Source organism: Martes martes (assembly GCF_963455335.1).
Source record: "Martes martes genome assembly, chromosome: 4".
Classification (NCBI taxonomy): Eukaryota; Metazoa; Chordata; class Mammalia; order Carnivora; family Mustelidae; genus Martes; species Martes martes.
In genome coordinates this window covers 166833178-166845932 of record NC_137891.1, presented here as the reverse complement: position 1 = coordinate 166845932, position 12755 = coordinate 166833178, and the positions used below count along the sequence as shown (strand labels likewise).

General features: G+C 55.3%; 1 protein-coding gene across 1 annotated transcript in view; it reads right to left on the bottom strand.

Moving 5' to 3' along the window:
• Positions 1–10890, bottom strand: part of TRIM62 (tripartite motif containing 62) — a 29311-nt gene extending 18421 nt beyond the window's left edge. Inside the window, exons 1-2 of the mRNA XM_080801885.1 lie at positions 10833–10890; positions 9860–10293 (exon numbers count right to left, since the gene is read on the bottom strand). Coding sequence (XP_080658011.1) covers positions 9860–10267 — 408 coding nt within the window. The 5' untranslated portion in view covers positions 10268–10293; positions 10833–10890. The remainder of the gene's footprint in view (positions 1–9859; positions 10294–10832) is intronic.
• Between the last annotated feature and the right edge of the window lie 1865 nt (positions 10891–12755).

The following is a 12755-nucleotide window of genomic DNA, read 5'->3' as shown; positions in this document are numbered from 1 at the left end:
TTAGCCATGCAACAAATATTTACTAAGTAAGTATGTGCCAGGCGCCACTGAGGCTCTGGGGATACAGCAGAGAGTGAGACAGACAGTCCATGGCCACAGGAACTGTCCAGGATGGTGGGGAAGGGAGAGAATGAGCAAAGAAAGTAATAGCTCCGGCCTGTGCTCTAGAGAAAATAAAGTGGCGTGGGATGGGGGTGAGTTTGGGGGAGGGTGGACAGGGAAGGCTCTTCTTCCCTGAGTTGTCACCTGAGATGACACGGCAGCAGGGCGGGGAAGAGCCGGCCTCGGAAACAGGAGTTAGATGGGACACTGGGGACGGCTTGTGCTGTGAGAGCAGAGAGCTCCCACAGACAGGATGGCTACCACCTCTGCGAGTGCCTCGGGGCCATGAGGCAGCTATAAAGATGGGAGGCACAAGCTGAAGCCAGAGGGGTAGGAGGAGGCAGGAGCCTGGGTCCCTGATGATGGATTGTGGCTCAGTGATGAGCTAGGAAGCTGGCCCTCAAGAAAAAAAAAGAGAGAGAGAGAGACAGAAGCCCTCATTACTGGCGTTTGCCAATTTCTGTGGTGTAAATGCTCCCACCAGAGCTGATTATCAAGCGATGCCTGTGAGGTCAGGGGCTGGGGATACCTGGCACAGTCAGCTGGCAGGAACCGGAGCGAGCCGGCTCCAGCACACCACTGCCTGGGGGCCTTTCCTACAGGCCTGCTGTATGGGGGAGAGAAAGACACACCATCTCCTCACAGCTGCCCGGCCAGGTGTCTGATACTGACAGCCAACAGTCATTCCTAACAGGTTCATGGGCATCTGAGTTGTTGGAGCAGACAAATGTCATTCCCCTGAAGAGTATAAATCCACTGCTTGTCAGGCTCCCCCTGACGGCCCTGGGGCTATCCAGCTTGGGACCTGGCTAAGGGATGAGCTGAGTGTGACAGTCATCCCTCCTGGTGTCCTCACAGGTTCACATAAAACTCAGCCCCCTAGGTAGCTCCTCAGAGTCTCTGAGAAAATGACCCTGGAGACAGAGTTCCTCACAGCGCTGAGGGCACCCAAGAGGCCTGGACAAATCCCTCCCTGCTTCTAGGGCCAAGGAATGAGAAACAAGGGGAGAAGGCCCGCCTCTTCCTCTTGGACCCTGGGAGACACAGAACCTTCCTTTGCCCATTCCACAGACACGTGCAGAGGTCTCCTTGGGTCTACACGGTGCTGGGTCAGCAACAGGCAGAGGGCTGCCTCAGGAGGGGTGTACATGAGTTAAGTTGGGGGGGGACACAGGGACACATGCATTAACATGACGGAATGCTGGAACCGGGTTAGGGGACACCACACTTGCTGCTCTTCCCAGGTCCCCATCTCAGCAAAGGCCACCCCTACCCCTACTGCCATCCAAGCGAGAACTCTGGGAGTCACTCCTGACGCTGCCCGCCCACGAGGGCAATCAGTCATTAGGTTTGTCTCGCCGGTTGTCTCCTGTCTACACCCACTGCCCCCGGTTCGGTTTTCAGCCCTGGTTTTCTGGACTGTGACCCTAGGCTCCTCTTTGCCCCTGCACTCTCCAAGTGTAGTGTCTTGTCTCTAGGACAGATCTGTCCATGCTTCTTCCCTGTGCCCCATGGCAGGATCTCCATGCTGTCTGAGAAGACGGCCACGAAGCTTGAGTGTGGCACTCAAGGCCTTTACCCCTGGCCCCAAACTTCTTCTCTAGCCCTGTCTCTTGGTCCAGACCTGCACTGTTCAAGATAGCAGCCACCAGGGGCGCCTGGGTGGCTCAGTGGGTTAAGGCTCTGCCTTCAGCTCAGGTCATGATCCCAAGGTCCTGGGATAGAGCTCCACATAGGGCTCTCTGCTCAATAGGGAGCCTGCTTCCTCCTCTCTCTCTGCCTGCTGCTCTGCCTATTTGTGATCTCTCTATCAAATAAATAAAATCTTAAAAAAAAAAAAAGATAGCAGCCACCAGCCACATGCAGCTACTAGGGTTAACATGATTTGAAATGAAATAAAACTGAAACTCCGTTCCTCAGTGGCCCCGAGGTGCTGGGTTACGCGTCTGAAGTGCTCAAGAGCCACACGGGACTGGTGGCCAGTGTCTCAGACGGCACAGATGTGGAGCCCCAGGAACCGTGTGGTCAAACCCTCCAGATCTAACAGGAAACTGAGGTCCACCAAAAGGGACTGACTGGCCGGTGGCCACATAGCTTGACAAAGGAGAACCAACTGGAAAACATAGTGCCGGCAGAAGTGAGACACCAAACAGGAAGCTCTGAGCGGCAGAGCTGGTGCAGAGGAAGGGCAGTGGCGAGGTCTGGGTTCACAGGCGCAAGTCACGCAATTCTCACAGCCGTGTCACAGAGGGGGAATTAGAGGCTCAGAGAGATCAGACAGCTGACCCAAGGTCACACAGCTCCGTTTCCAAATCTGTAAACAGCAGCTAATACCAGCGTTGGGTCTGCAGTTGTGAGGATCCAACGACTTAATTCGCGACCTGACATGATGCCTAGAGTGACACTCAGTCACTCTTGGCTGCTGTTACGGTCATCATCATCATCTCAATGACATGTGAAACAGGGAGTCAGAACCAGTTGAGGCTTCCGGGAGAGACATTATTTCTGATGGAAAGCCCAGGGACGATGCCTGGATGGATGCACTGGAAGGAGTCCTTTGGGGATCCTGGGTGGGGCCAGAGCATCCCAGGTGGAGAGACTAGTTGGGCAGGGGCACACCTGGTATGTGCTGGAAGTGGGGGGTGGCTGGGGTGACGGGAGCCAGGTCTGGGCAGGTGGGTGGAGTCAAGCTGGAAGGGCCGGTGGGGCTAGCTGGGGTGACAGCAGGGGGTGGAGGAGGCCTTGAAGGTCCTCATAGGGGGCTGGACTCTGGCGGCCCCATCAGAGCAGGAGCCTGTCAGGAGGAGGGGAGTCCCTTGGAAGGCGGGGCCACAGCTCTGTAGGCCTCCCTTTGGAGAGGGAACAGACCTGAGCAGACAATTATGCAAATGTCAGCTGACAGGCTCTGGGGCTCCCCCGCAGGTTTGGAGAGGCCCAGACCAGGGCAGCAGCCTTGGGGGAGGACAGAGAGCCAGGTCTCCCACACTCCCAAGGTCAGACTGCCCCTCCTGTGGGGCCACCCCTCTCCCATCCTATAGGGCAAAGCTGCTGCAGGAAACCATCTCCTGAAGGTTTCAGGGACCCTTCTCAACCCTGTCACCAAGCAGTGCTGCCCATTGGAGATAGTGTGAACTCTGGCCTCAGAAAAACCTGGGTTCGAATCCCAGCTGTATGACCGTGGGCAGATCACCTCTTCCCCTCTCAGGGCTCACCTCTCGGAGCCTTATCTGTAAAATGGGCATCAGAGCCACCCATGGGGTTGGGGTGGGACTAAATAAGGCCACCTCCCCTTCTCTGTGCACCTGTACTGCTCTCTCTCCTGCTCTGACCCACGGACACCAGAAGTCTCGACATGGCAAGCTGAACTTGCCCCACATTCTTCCTCTCCATCCCTCTCCCACGCCCAGAACCCCTGATGCTCCTGGTCCCCCAACAGGCCTGAACTCTTGCATGTCCTCTATCTCTTTGAGCCCCACCCCTCCTGGACCACCAGTAGTCTCTCGAAAGGCCTCCTGGCCGCTCCCCTTGCCCCCAGGCTCTCCCAGACTTCCAGCTGTCCATTGTCCATCACGCAGACCTGGCCAGGCCCTGCTTGCCAGCTCAAACCTGTCCCTGGCTCCCCAGCATCTACAGGAACAAATCCAAGCTCCTTGGGATGGGGGGGGGGGTGTTCAAGGCCCTTTCCCAGCCGGTGCAACCTCACTCTCCCATTCCTGCCTGAACCCCGATGCCCTCCCCTCCAGCCACAACTACCCACCCGCTCATCTGCATGCCTGTCCCTCGGCTGACAACCTGAGTTCCAGTTCTAGCAACACTTCCTGGTGCCATGGCAGTGGGCACAGATTCTGAGCCTGTTTCCTCACTTGTAACACAGGGCAATGTGCCCCACCTTTCAGGTGTACCATGAGGATTCAGTGAGCATCCCCCCACCAAAGCGCTGTCCCTGCCACTGCCCCTGCCCCTGCACCCGGGCGATGGGGGCCGTGGCTGTGTTAGCTCCTTGTGTCCACAATGTCTTCCCTCTCTGGCATCGTCCCACACCCACTCCATCCTGGGCAAGTTACAGAACCTCTCAGCCTCGCTGTCTTCCTCTGTGAAATGCTGCTGGTGTGAGTCCCACACAAGGAACTGGGAAAGGAGAGGGGATTTAATGCCCGTAACAGCACCTAGCTCACTGCCTAGTGTTTCCTTAGAGTTGTTCTTCTCTCTGTTGTTGTCACTGCCTACCTGATCCTATGCTTTCTATGAAATAAACGTCCCGAGGCCGCCCAAATTCAAGTCCCTACACTGTGGCTGGTGCTTAGCCACGGTGTCCTGGATGAACATTCCTGGCAGCCACGGACACCTGTGAGGCGGGAAGTGGAGATGCCAAGAGCCAGCCCCAAGCTTGACTCCCCGCCAGCCTCGCCTCCGTGGAGGCTGCTGTTGGCACATACATCCTGTCCTCTGCTGGGAGAAGTAACAGCAGAGGCTGCTTCCTTGGAAAACAAAACACCCTGGCTGCTTCCCTGTCCGTGGCACCAAATAAGGTGGCTTCGCGTCTGCTCTCCATTTGGAGAGGCAGCAAGTCTCTCTCCCTCTTTACACATCAAGTGGACAGTCTTGTTGTTACTTGTCTCTCCCACACGGGGAAAGGGTGAGAGGAGGCAGTGCCTTCTGCTCAGTTGGAAGAAGCTAGAGGTGGGATTTGAACCCAGTCCCCTCACCCTGCTCTTTCCCCACATGGCTGTCTCGGTGTCTCTGGGTCACCACGCCCAGCCTGGCAGGGCTCCCACCCAAGGCCGGTGTAGTACGGTCTCCCCCCCGCAGGATGGAGGCCTTGGGAAAGGCTCCAGGGGTCACATGAGGCCCGGAGGGGGTGGGTGGGAATGAACGTGATCCCTTCTCTGGAGGCCTGGAAGCTGAGGTCTCAGGCCAGAGAGCCGGCTGCATGTCTGACCAAGATGCCATCCAGCCACCTGCCCTCGGAGCATCAGGTAGCACAGAAGGTGTCCTTGGCCTGACCCTGTGTTGAGTACTTGAAATATAAAGACAGGCAGCGTGGGGGGTGGGGGAAGGTGGGGTCAACCACCTGGGCCTCAGAGGCTGCAAGGAGGCGGTGAGTGGCTCAGTCTGACTGGCCTCTGATCCTACCCCTGGCATTTCCCAGCCGGGTGACCAAACCAGGCACCCAATTCCTCTGAGCCTGTTTCTTTGCATGGAAAAAGAGCAAATGACAGGACCACTCGACAGGGTTTTATGAAGATTAAATGAGGTAATACAAGGAAAGTGCTTAGTCTAGTCCCAGGCAAAGCACCAGGGCCCAGTAGGTATTGACTGAGAAGCCCCAAACTTCTGAGAGGGGGCTCCCTCTCTCCCTTTGGCTCTGTGGTCCAGTGCTCAGCAGTGAAAAAGAAAGGTGTGTGTGTGGTGGGGGGAAGCATGAAAGCATGCACACGTGCGCACACATGCTCACATGCTCTGTACACAAAAATTGTGAAGAATCACAAAGCAATTCTAACCATGTTTTTCTATGGGGTGAGATATGGCGGGGGGGGGGGACTTTTAACTTATGTAGCTCTGTTGATTATGTTAATTTTATAGTCAGAAACAATTAAGATACTTAAAAATTGTGTGCGACTCAGTGCCAGGCATGGTATCAGGCACTTTTGATACTGTAACCCTGACCCTTAGAACATCCTTCCCAGGGAGGTCATATTATCCCCACGTTATAGATAAGCAGGTGGAGGCTTGGTGTAGTGAAGTGACCTGACCAAGGACACACAGCTCATCTGTGATGATGCCAGGATCTGACCCCAGTATCGGAATCAAGTTCAAAGCAATTCTGCCTGGCAGGTCAGGGAAAGCTTCCCAGAGAAGGTGATAATTGAGCTGAGCCTGGAAAGCTGTTTAGAGCTTCTCTAGGACAAGGGTCTCAACCAGGGGTGACTTTGACCCCAGGGGACATGGGATGAAGACTGGAGATGTTTTGGGTTGTCACAGCTTGGTGGGATGGGAGGGGCGAGAGGGTGGGGGATTGGGAGGGGGTGGTGGGAAATGCTGCTGGTTAGTTTTTAGGGGCCAGGGACACTCCTAAACATTCCAGAATGCACAAGACTGCCTTACACACCAATGTCAATAGGGCACAGTATGATATCATTCTAGAACTGTCATTTACTGAGTGCTTACTAGGTGCCGAGTGCAGTACTGAGTTCTTACAAATGTCATCTTATTTCATCCACCCCCACTGCCATCAGTGAGGGACTCGAAGGTCAGAGACGGAAGTGATTCTTCTAAGCCCACACCGCCAAGAAGCGGCAGCACTGGGATTGAAGCTGCCCAGTACGAAGTGGGAGTTCTTCACCTTTCTGCTCTGCTGCTTTCAGGATTTATAATAAATCTAAAAGCTGTAGGCCAAGCGCTAGGTGGGAAGGGAGGAGACTCCAGCTCAGCCCAGGCACAGCCCTCCCGTGGCCTCAGGCCTGGGGCAAGGTCCGCTTTGTCCTCCTCTGCCATTGCCCCACCTGTAAAGTGAGGGTTGCACCAGAAGATCTCCAAGGCTCTGCCAGCTCTGAGTCTGTTATTCTCCGAGAGAGGGGCCCAAGCCCAGGCTCTCGCAGCCCTGGGGACGTAACCACCAGCAGCCAGGAGAGGAGGGGGTGTGCGGGGCAGGCTCAGCCTCATTCCCAGTGCACACATAGTGAGCAAGCCCTGCTCCGTTGATTATGTTACCCCACAAGGAGAGAGAGGCAGGTGGGGTGGGGAGTGGCTTGAACCTCTCCCAGGAGCTCCCCTCTCGATTGCGGAAGGCATGTTTCTCTGCCACCTTCTTGCCAAGCCCAGAGGAGGCGCCAGAGCAAGGCCTCCTCTCAGGCAAGAGAGGCAAGTCTGGGCATTCACCCAGCTGGGCGCATGAGGTCTCACGGGTAGAAGGACAAGGGATGGGAGTGCGTGCTGACCCAGCCCCTTCCCTGTGCCAAGCATCTCAAACAGCAGGTTCATCTCAGGTCAGTCTTCTGAAATCCTGGTAGGAAAGAACAATTTTGACCCCAGCCTACAGACCCGAGAGCATCAAGGCTTCCATGAAGGGACTTGGCGAGTCAGACAGACAGGAAGGTCTGGAACCCAAGAGTACCTGACCGCAGGATACTGCCCTAGAGGGTAGCTAGGTGGCCATCTTGTTCTTTTCACTGAGAAGTAGTAGTGTGTCAATAACATTTAGAGAAAATACACATTTAATTCCTCCAGCATTCCCCCAGGACGTGGAATGGATTGCAAAGAACTGAAACACAAGTGCTCTGATTTCCCGGTTTGCAGATAGGGGAACCCAGGCTCAGAAGGCAGAGGCCTCTCTAGCTAGAAGGTCAGACAGGGAGAGGAGGGGAGGGGCTAAGTGGCAGAGGAGGGATATGGCCTGGGGTAGGTGGAGCTTCCTGGTGCTCTCAGAGTCGCTTAGTGTGGCTTTGGGGGAGTCATTTCACCTCTCCTGCTCTCAGTCATCTATATTAAGAAGAGGTTGGACAGATGGTTGCAGACAGAGTCCCTTCAAAGCCTCACAACCTGCACCCAGCCATGTCAAAGGTTCTCCCCTCCGTGTTTATGTGACTTCACAAATGGAGAGATGGGGATACCAGAGCTTGCCACAAAATGCTCTGGGGATGGAGGGCCCATGCCAGCCTGTGCAAGCTCCCAGAGCCCCCAATTCTTGCTCCCTATCCTCAAAAAGCCAGACTCGGAGGGAGTCAGTCATGGTTTGGGGATGTAAGGGGCAGGGAGGGAGAGATGGTGAACATGGGGTCATTTCTCCTGAGCCACGGGTCATCCACAGGCATCTGCTAAGTGCAGACTGACTCGCAGAGACTCAGGGTTGGGGGGAGGATACCTCTTACAACATAAGGGAAAGTAGGGCGCCTGGGTGGCTCAGTGGGTTAAGCCGCTGCCTTCAGCTCAGGTCATGATCTCAGGGTCCTGGGATCAAGTCCCGCATCAGGCTCTCTGCTCAGCAGCGAGCCTGCTTCTCCCCCGCCTTCTCTCTGCCTGCCTCTCTGCCTACTTGTGATCTCTCTCTGTCAAATAAATAAATAAAAATCTTTAAAAAAAAAAAAAAAAACATAAGGGAAAGTAGTTATTTAGCTCCTGCTTAAACATCCCAAGGGCCAGGGAGCTCACTACCTGCCAAATTAGTCCACTGCATATTCAAAAAATGAGTGAAAAATCTGCTTCCAAAGGCTCCACAGTCTGGGCCAGCTCAGGCCAAAATTGGTCCTTCACTCATTCATTATTCAAACTTTACTGATGAGTACGGATTTGCCAGGCTTTAGGGCCATAGATACGATGAGTCAGAGACTGTTTCTGCTCTTTGGGAACTGTGTGCTAGACTGATATCCCCAGGCCAAAGACACGGGACTGGTGGATTGAAATGGTTAAGGTGGAGGAAAAGATTTCCTCGTTGAAATAAGCTTGGGTGCCATTTTAGTAAACACATTAAATGGATCTCTTTGCCACAAGATTCCTCCAAACCTTTAATATGTAAAATGTACATGCAGAATCCTCCAAGGGGCTATCGAGAATATACTCTTATTTCCCCAATATAGCTGATCTTGGAATACTACTTTTTAGAACAGCATACTTATTAACAGAGGATATTTGAGGATATGCAGCGCTAATGCTTTTTTTCCCCCCCTCTTTTTTGGCCAGGGCAGATTGGAGAATGCTTACACCCAGAGGACATTTGAGCAGGGCTTTGAGAACTGAGTAGGAGTTGGTCAGTGAAGATGGGAAGGTTTAAGGGAGATCATTTATAGTCCTAGGTTCACTATGCTCATGTTACCCTGCATATACTGTTTCATTTAGTCTTCAAAGGTCTTGAGAAGGGTAACAGAGCCAAGGAGGTCATCGAAAGCCTCTGGAGACTCCCAGAGATCCACCCCCTCCCTTTTCTTGAATCACCTCACCTCAGGGCCTTTATTCTCCAAATCTTGAATCTTAAGTCCTGTTCCCACAGTCATCCTGGCCTCTCCTCTGGTTTAAACCCAAAATAGTTCTTAGGGTACCTGGACTTGATCCTCCCTGTAACCCGTCACACACCCTGGCCTACCTAGGCCTTGGCACCCAAACTCACGCTCTCTGCAGTCTGGATGGTCCTAACTTAGACTCTCTCAGACTTCACCCCGGCCTGCCCCCACGAAATCTAGCCCTGCTACTGTTCCCTAGGTCCTGCTGCACGCCTGATCGAGTCCCGCCCCATCGGCCCCCCCAAGCCTGCCAGTCGGCGGCTCCATTCCTGACCTATTCCCCGACGGCGGCCCCGCCCTCTGTGTAGCCCTGATTGTGCTCCCCTTCCCATCAGTGTTTTGCCGAAACTCTGTCCTGAACCGTTCATTTGTGGACCCTGCCTTCAGGTCAGGCCCCTGACCCCACACAGTGGCCCTCCAGCTCTGATTCGTGCCTGTCCCCAACCCTGCCCCAAGCCCGTACCTGGGCCATCTCTGATCTCACTGGTGCCGGCCGTGTCACTCCATGGGTGAACCCTCCCCAAGGACCCACCCCTACTTCGGGTCGGTCTCCGACTCGGCCAGGTGCTGAGGGCCGTAGGCCCCGCCCCAGAACCCCGCCCTCTCGCCGTGGCCCCGCCCCGGCCCTGTCCCGTACGAATTCTGATAGGGCCCTGACCCTGCCGGCGGCCCCGCCCCGTGGCCATTCTGACTTGGCCCCCCCCCCCCACGGTTCAGCTCTGACCCCGCCCCCGGCCCCGCCCCCGGCCGGCCCGGCAGCTCACCTGCAACTCCTCGAAGGCATCGTCGATGCCGGTGACCTGGTGCTGCTCATGCAGCGCGGGCTCGTCGCAAAAGAAGCAGAGCAGCGCGCGGTCCGTGAGGCAGAAGAGCTTGACCTTGTCGTGCGCCTGGCAGGGTCGCGCGGCGCGGCGCGCGTTGAGGATGGCGTCCAGCGGGAAGGCGCTGTAGCGCTCCACGATGTTGGCTAGCTTGAGGCTGGGCGCGAGCGCGGGCTCGGCGAACGTGCGCCGGCACTCGGGGCAGTCGCGGGCGCCCTGTGCCTCCTGCCTCACCCAGTGCTCTGTGATGCAGCGGCGGCAGAAGTAGTGCTCGCAGCCCAGGCTCACCGGGTCCTGGTAGATGCTCAGACAGATGGAGCAGAGCAGCTCGTCCTTGAGGCTGCACGCCATGGCGCTGGGGGCGGCGAGAGGGGGCCCTGAGATGCAGGGGGGGAGGCTGAGCGAGCGCGGCGCTGTTGGGGGCCGCAACCGAGAGATGTGTTCGGGGGGCAGACGGGGAGAGGCAGGAGTAGGAGCTACAGAAGGAAGGGGCGGCTATCCGGGAGGGAAGGGGGGAACGCGAAGAAGAGGTGCAGGGCAGAGACTAGCCGGGATGCGAGTCCAGGAAGGTGGTCTCTAGGTAGTGGGTGACTCGAAGCTATGGGTGCTGGAGGGAGGGGGCCCTGGTGTCTGAGGGAAGGGGCTCCGGGCAAGGAGCTTCTAGAGGAAGGGACAGTCTGAAGGGATGGGTACTGGGAGAAGAGGATCCAGGAGGGGGGCGGAGGCCTTAGGGGAGCTGAAATCCCGGGATGGGTGCAGTGGGGGGAGGGGGAGAAGCTGGGGATGGGGAATTCTGGGGAAGGGGAAAGCCAAGCGGAGCTGCGCCGCGGCTGTGCGTGGCAGAGGAGAGGAGGGGTGCGAGCAAGCTCAGCTGCCTAATCTCGGCCCCAAGACCCCGCCTGGCGTGGCCCCTTACCCCTGCCGGCTCAGCGGCCACTGCTCCGGTCCGAGCGCAGCCTCTCAACCCGGAACCAGCCAAGCGCAAGCTCTCGGCGGCAGTGACTCCCTCCCCGCCCCCGCGGACCGGGCCCAGGCGACTCCGCCCCTGCGGCGGGCGGGGGAGAGGAGAGGCGGGGCCAGGCCTCCCTCCTGCGGACCCCCTCGCCGCCCCCACCGTTCCCCTACTCCCCGGGGACCGAAACCCCAGCTGTTCCTTCAGGATCTGCACACAGAACAACATGAGCGTCTCGCTTAGGGTCCCTGCGGCGGGTGAGGACAGCTAATTTAAGAGGATAACGAGTAAACAAGGAGCATCTTTCTGGATCATCGACGTGAAGATTTGGGGAAAATAGTATTTTTTGTTAAAACAAGCAAGGATGCGTGCTGTAATCTGTATAGAATACAACCTTTGCATAAAAATGCAAAGATAGACTCGAGAAAATGCCCTGCTTGCTTACAGCAAGTTCAGGGTTTCCTCTTCACTTTCTTAAGGAGTGCTTGGGGGAGAAGTTTAGAAAGCCCTGTCTGACCCGAGGAGTAGTCTCTATTCAGCAAACATTCCGGAGTGCTATTTGGGGGGGGGCGCGGGTTGGAAGGTTGGAGCAGGAGAGGAGAGAGTAATAGGAGACCTTATCCCGTATGCCAGATGGAGAGGGGATAAGGGATTTCTAGATGGAGGGGACAGCCGGTGCAAAAGCACAGAGGCGTGAAAGGGGAGGGCACTTTGAGGGAAGTGCAAGTAGTTCTGTACTGTTGGGGGTGGGGTGGGGAAGGCTTGGAGAGGAGGGTATTGTGGGTCATGGTAAAGGATTTCCTGGAGGCACTGGGCTTTCAAGTGGAAGAATGACTTGGTCTGGTGTGGGTTTTAGGGAGTCAGGGAGATGCACATTATACCACCAGCAAGGTAAAGGCAGGAATCCTTTCTGATACGTCTGCATATGGGCAGTGCTTGGTACACATTAAACTGTGTACTGAGTAACAGCAACAAAGCTGTAGACCTGGGAAGAGAGACTTAGATCACTGTTGTCAGAGACATTGAATGTGTCTCCCCAGTTTCTGCCTTCTCCAGACATGTCTTCACTGAAGTTAGACTTTTTTGAGGTACAATTTAAGGAAGAGTTCAAAGTTCACTTCTCTGCTGTTTATGTCCCCTTCACATCATCACCTGGTCCCTGGCCACCATGATCGCCAGAAACAAGTTGGTAACTCATGCCACAACCATTCTTCCACTTTTCCTTGCAGTCAGAGCCTGATTTTGTTCAGGCGAGTCCCTTCCCCCATGTGACCAACAGAAGGTTGACCCCGGCCCGGTCTAGGAGTTCAAGTCCATGGTGGAGTTCTAGGAGTTCAAGTCCCTTTTGGTTCAAGTCCATGGTGGTGGATGCATTCTTCTTGCCAGTGAGAGTTTGGGCTTGGACATATGATACAGGTCTGGCCTGAAAAAACAGAGGTCAAGCCTCTGGTGGGGAAGCAACTTCTGCTAGAGATCTCTTCCCTTTCCCAAACTCTGGCCCCTTTCCTGATTGGGATGTGTTTGGTGGTGATGGTTGGAACTGCAGCAGCTAACTTGCTCCCAGTCTGAGGAAGCTGCCAGCACATGACTGAGGCTGCGAGAGAGAGTCGTAGGGAAAAAGGGCTGGTGCTTTGACGCAGAGTCCAGAATTTGGTTATATGACGTGGCCCACTTTATTGCTTAAGCAAGTTTAATAGCACTGTGCTGTCACTTGGCAACCAAAAGAATCCCAAATAACACACCGTTTCGCATCCCCTATATATATATATATATATATATATATATATATATATTTTTTTTTTTTTTTTTTGTAAGGAGGGGAGGGTCTAAATTATTTAAGGATTTGAGCGAAATGAAAAAAGGCTTGATGATGGATGGACAGGCTTC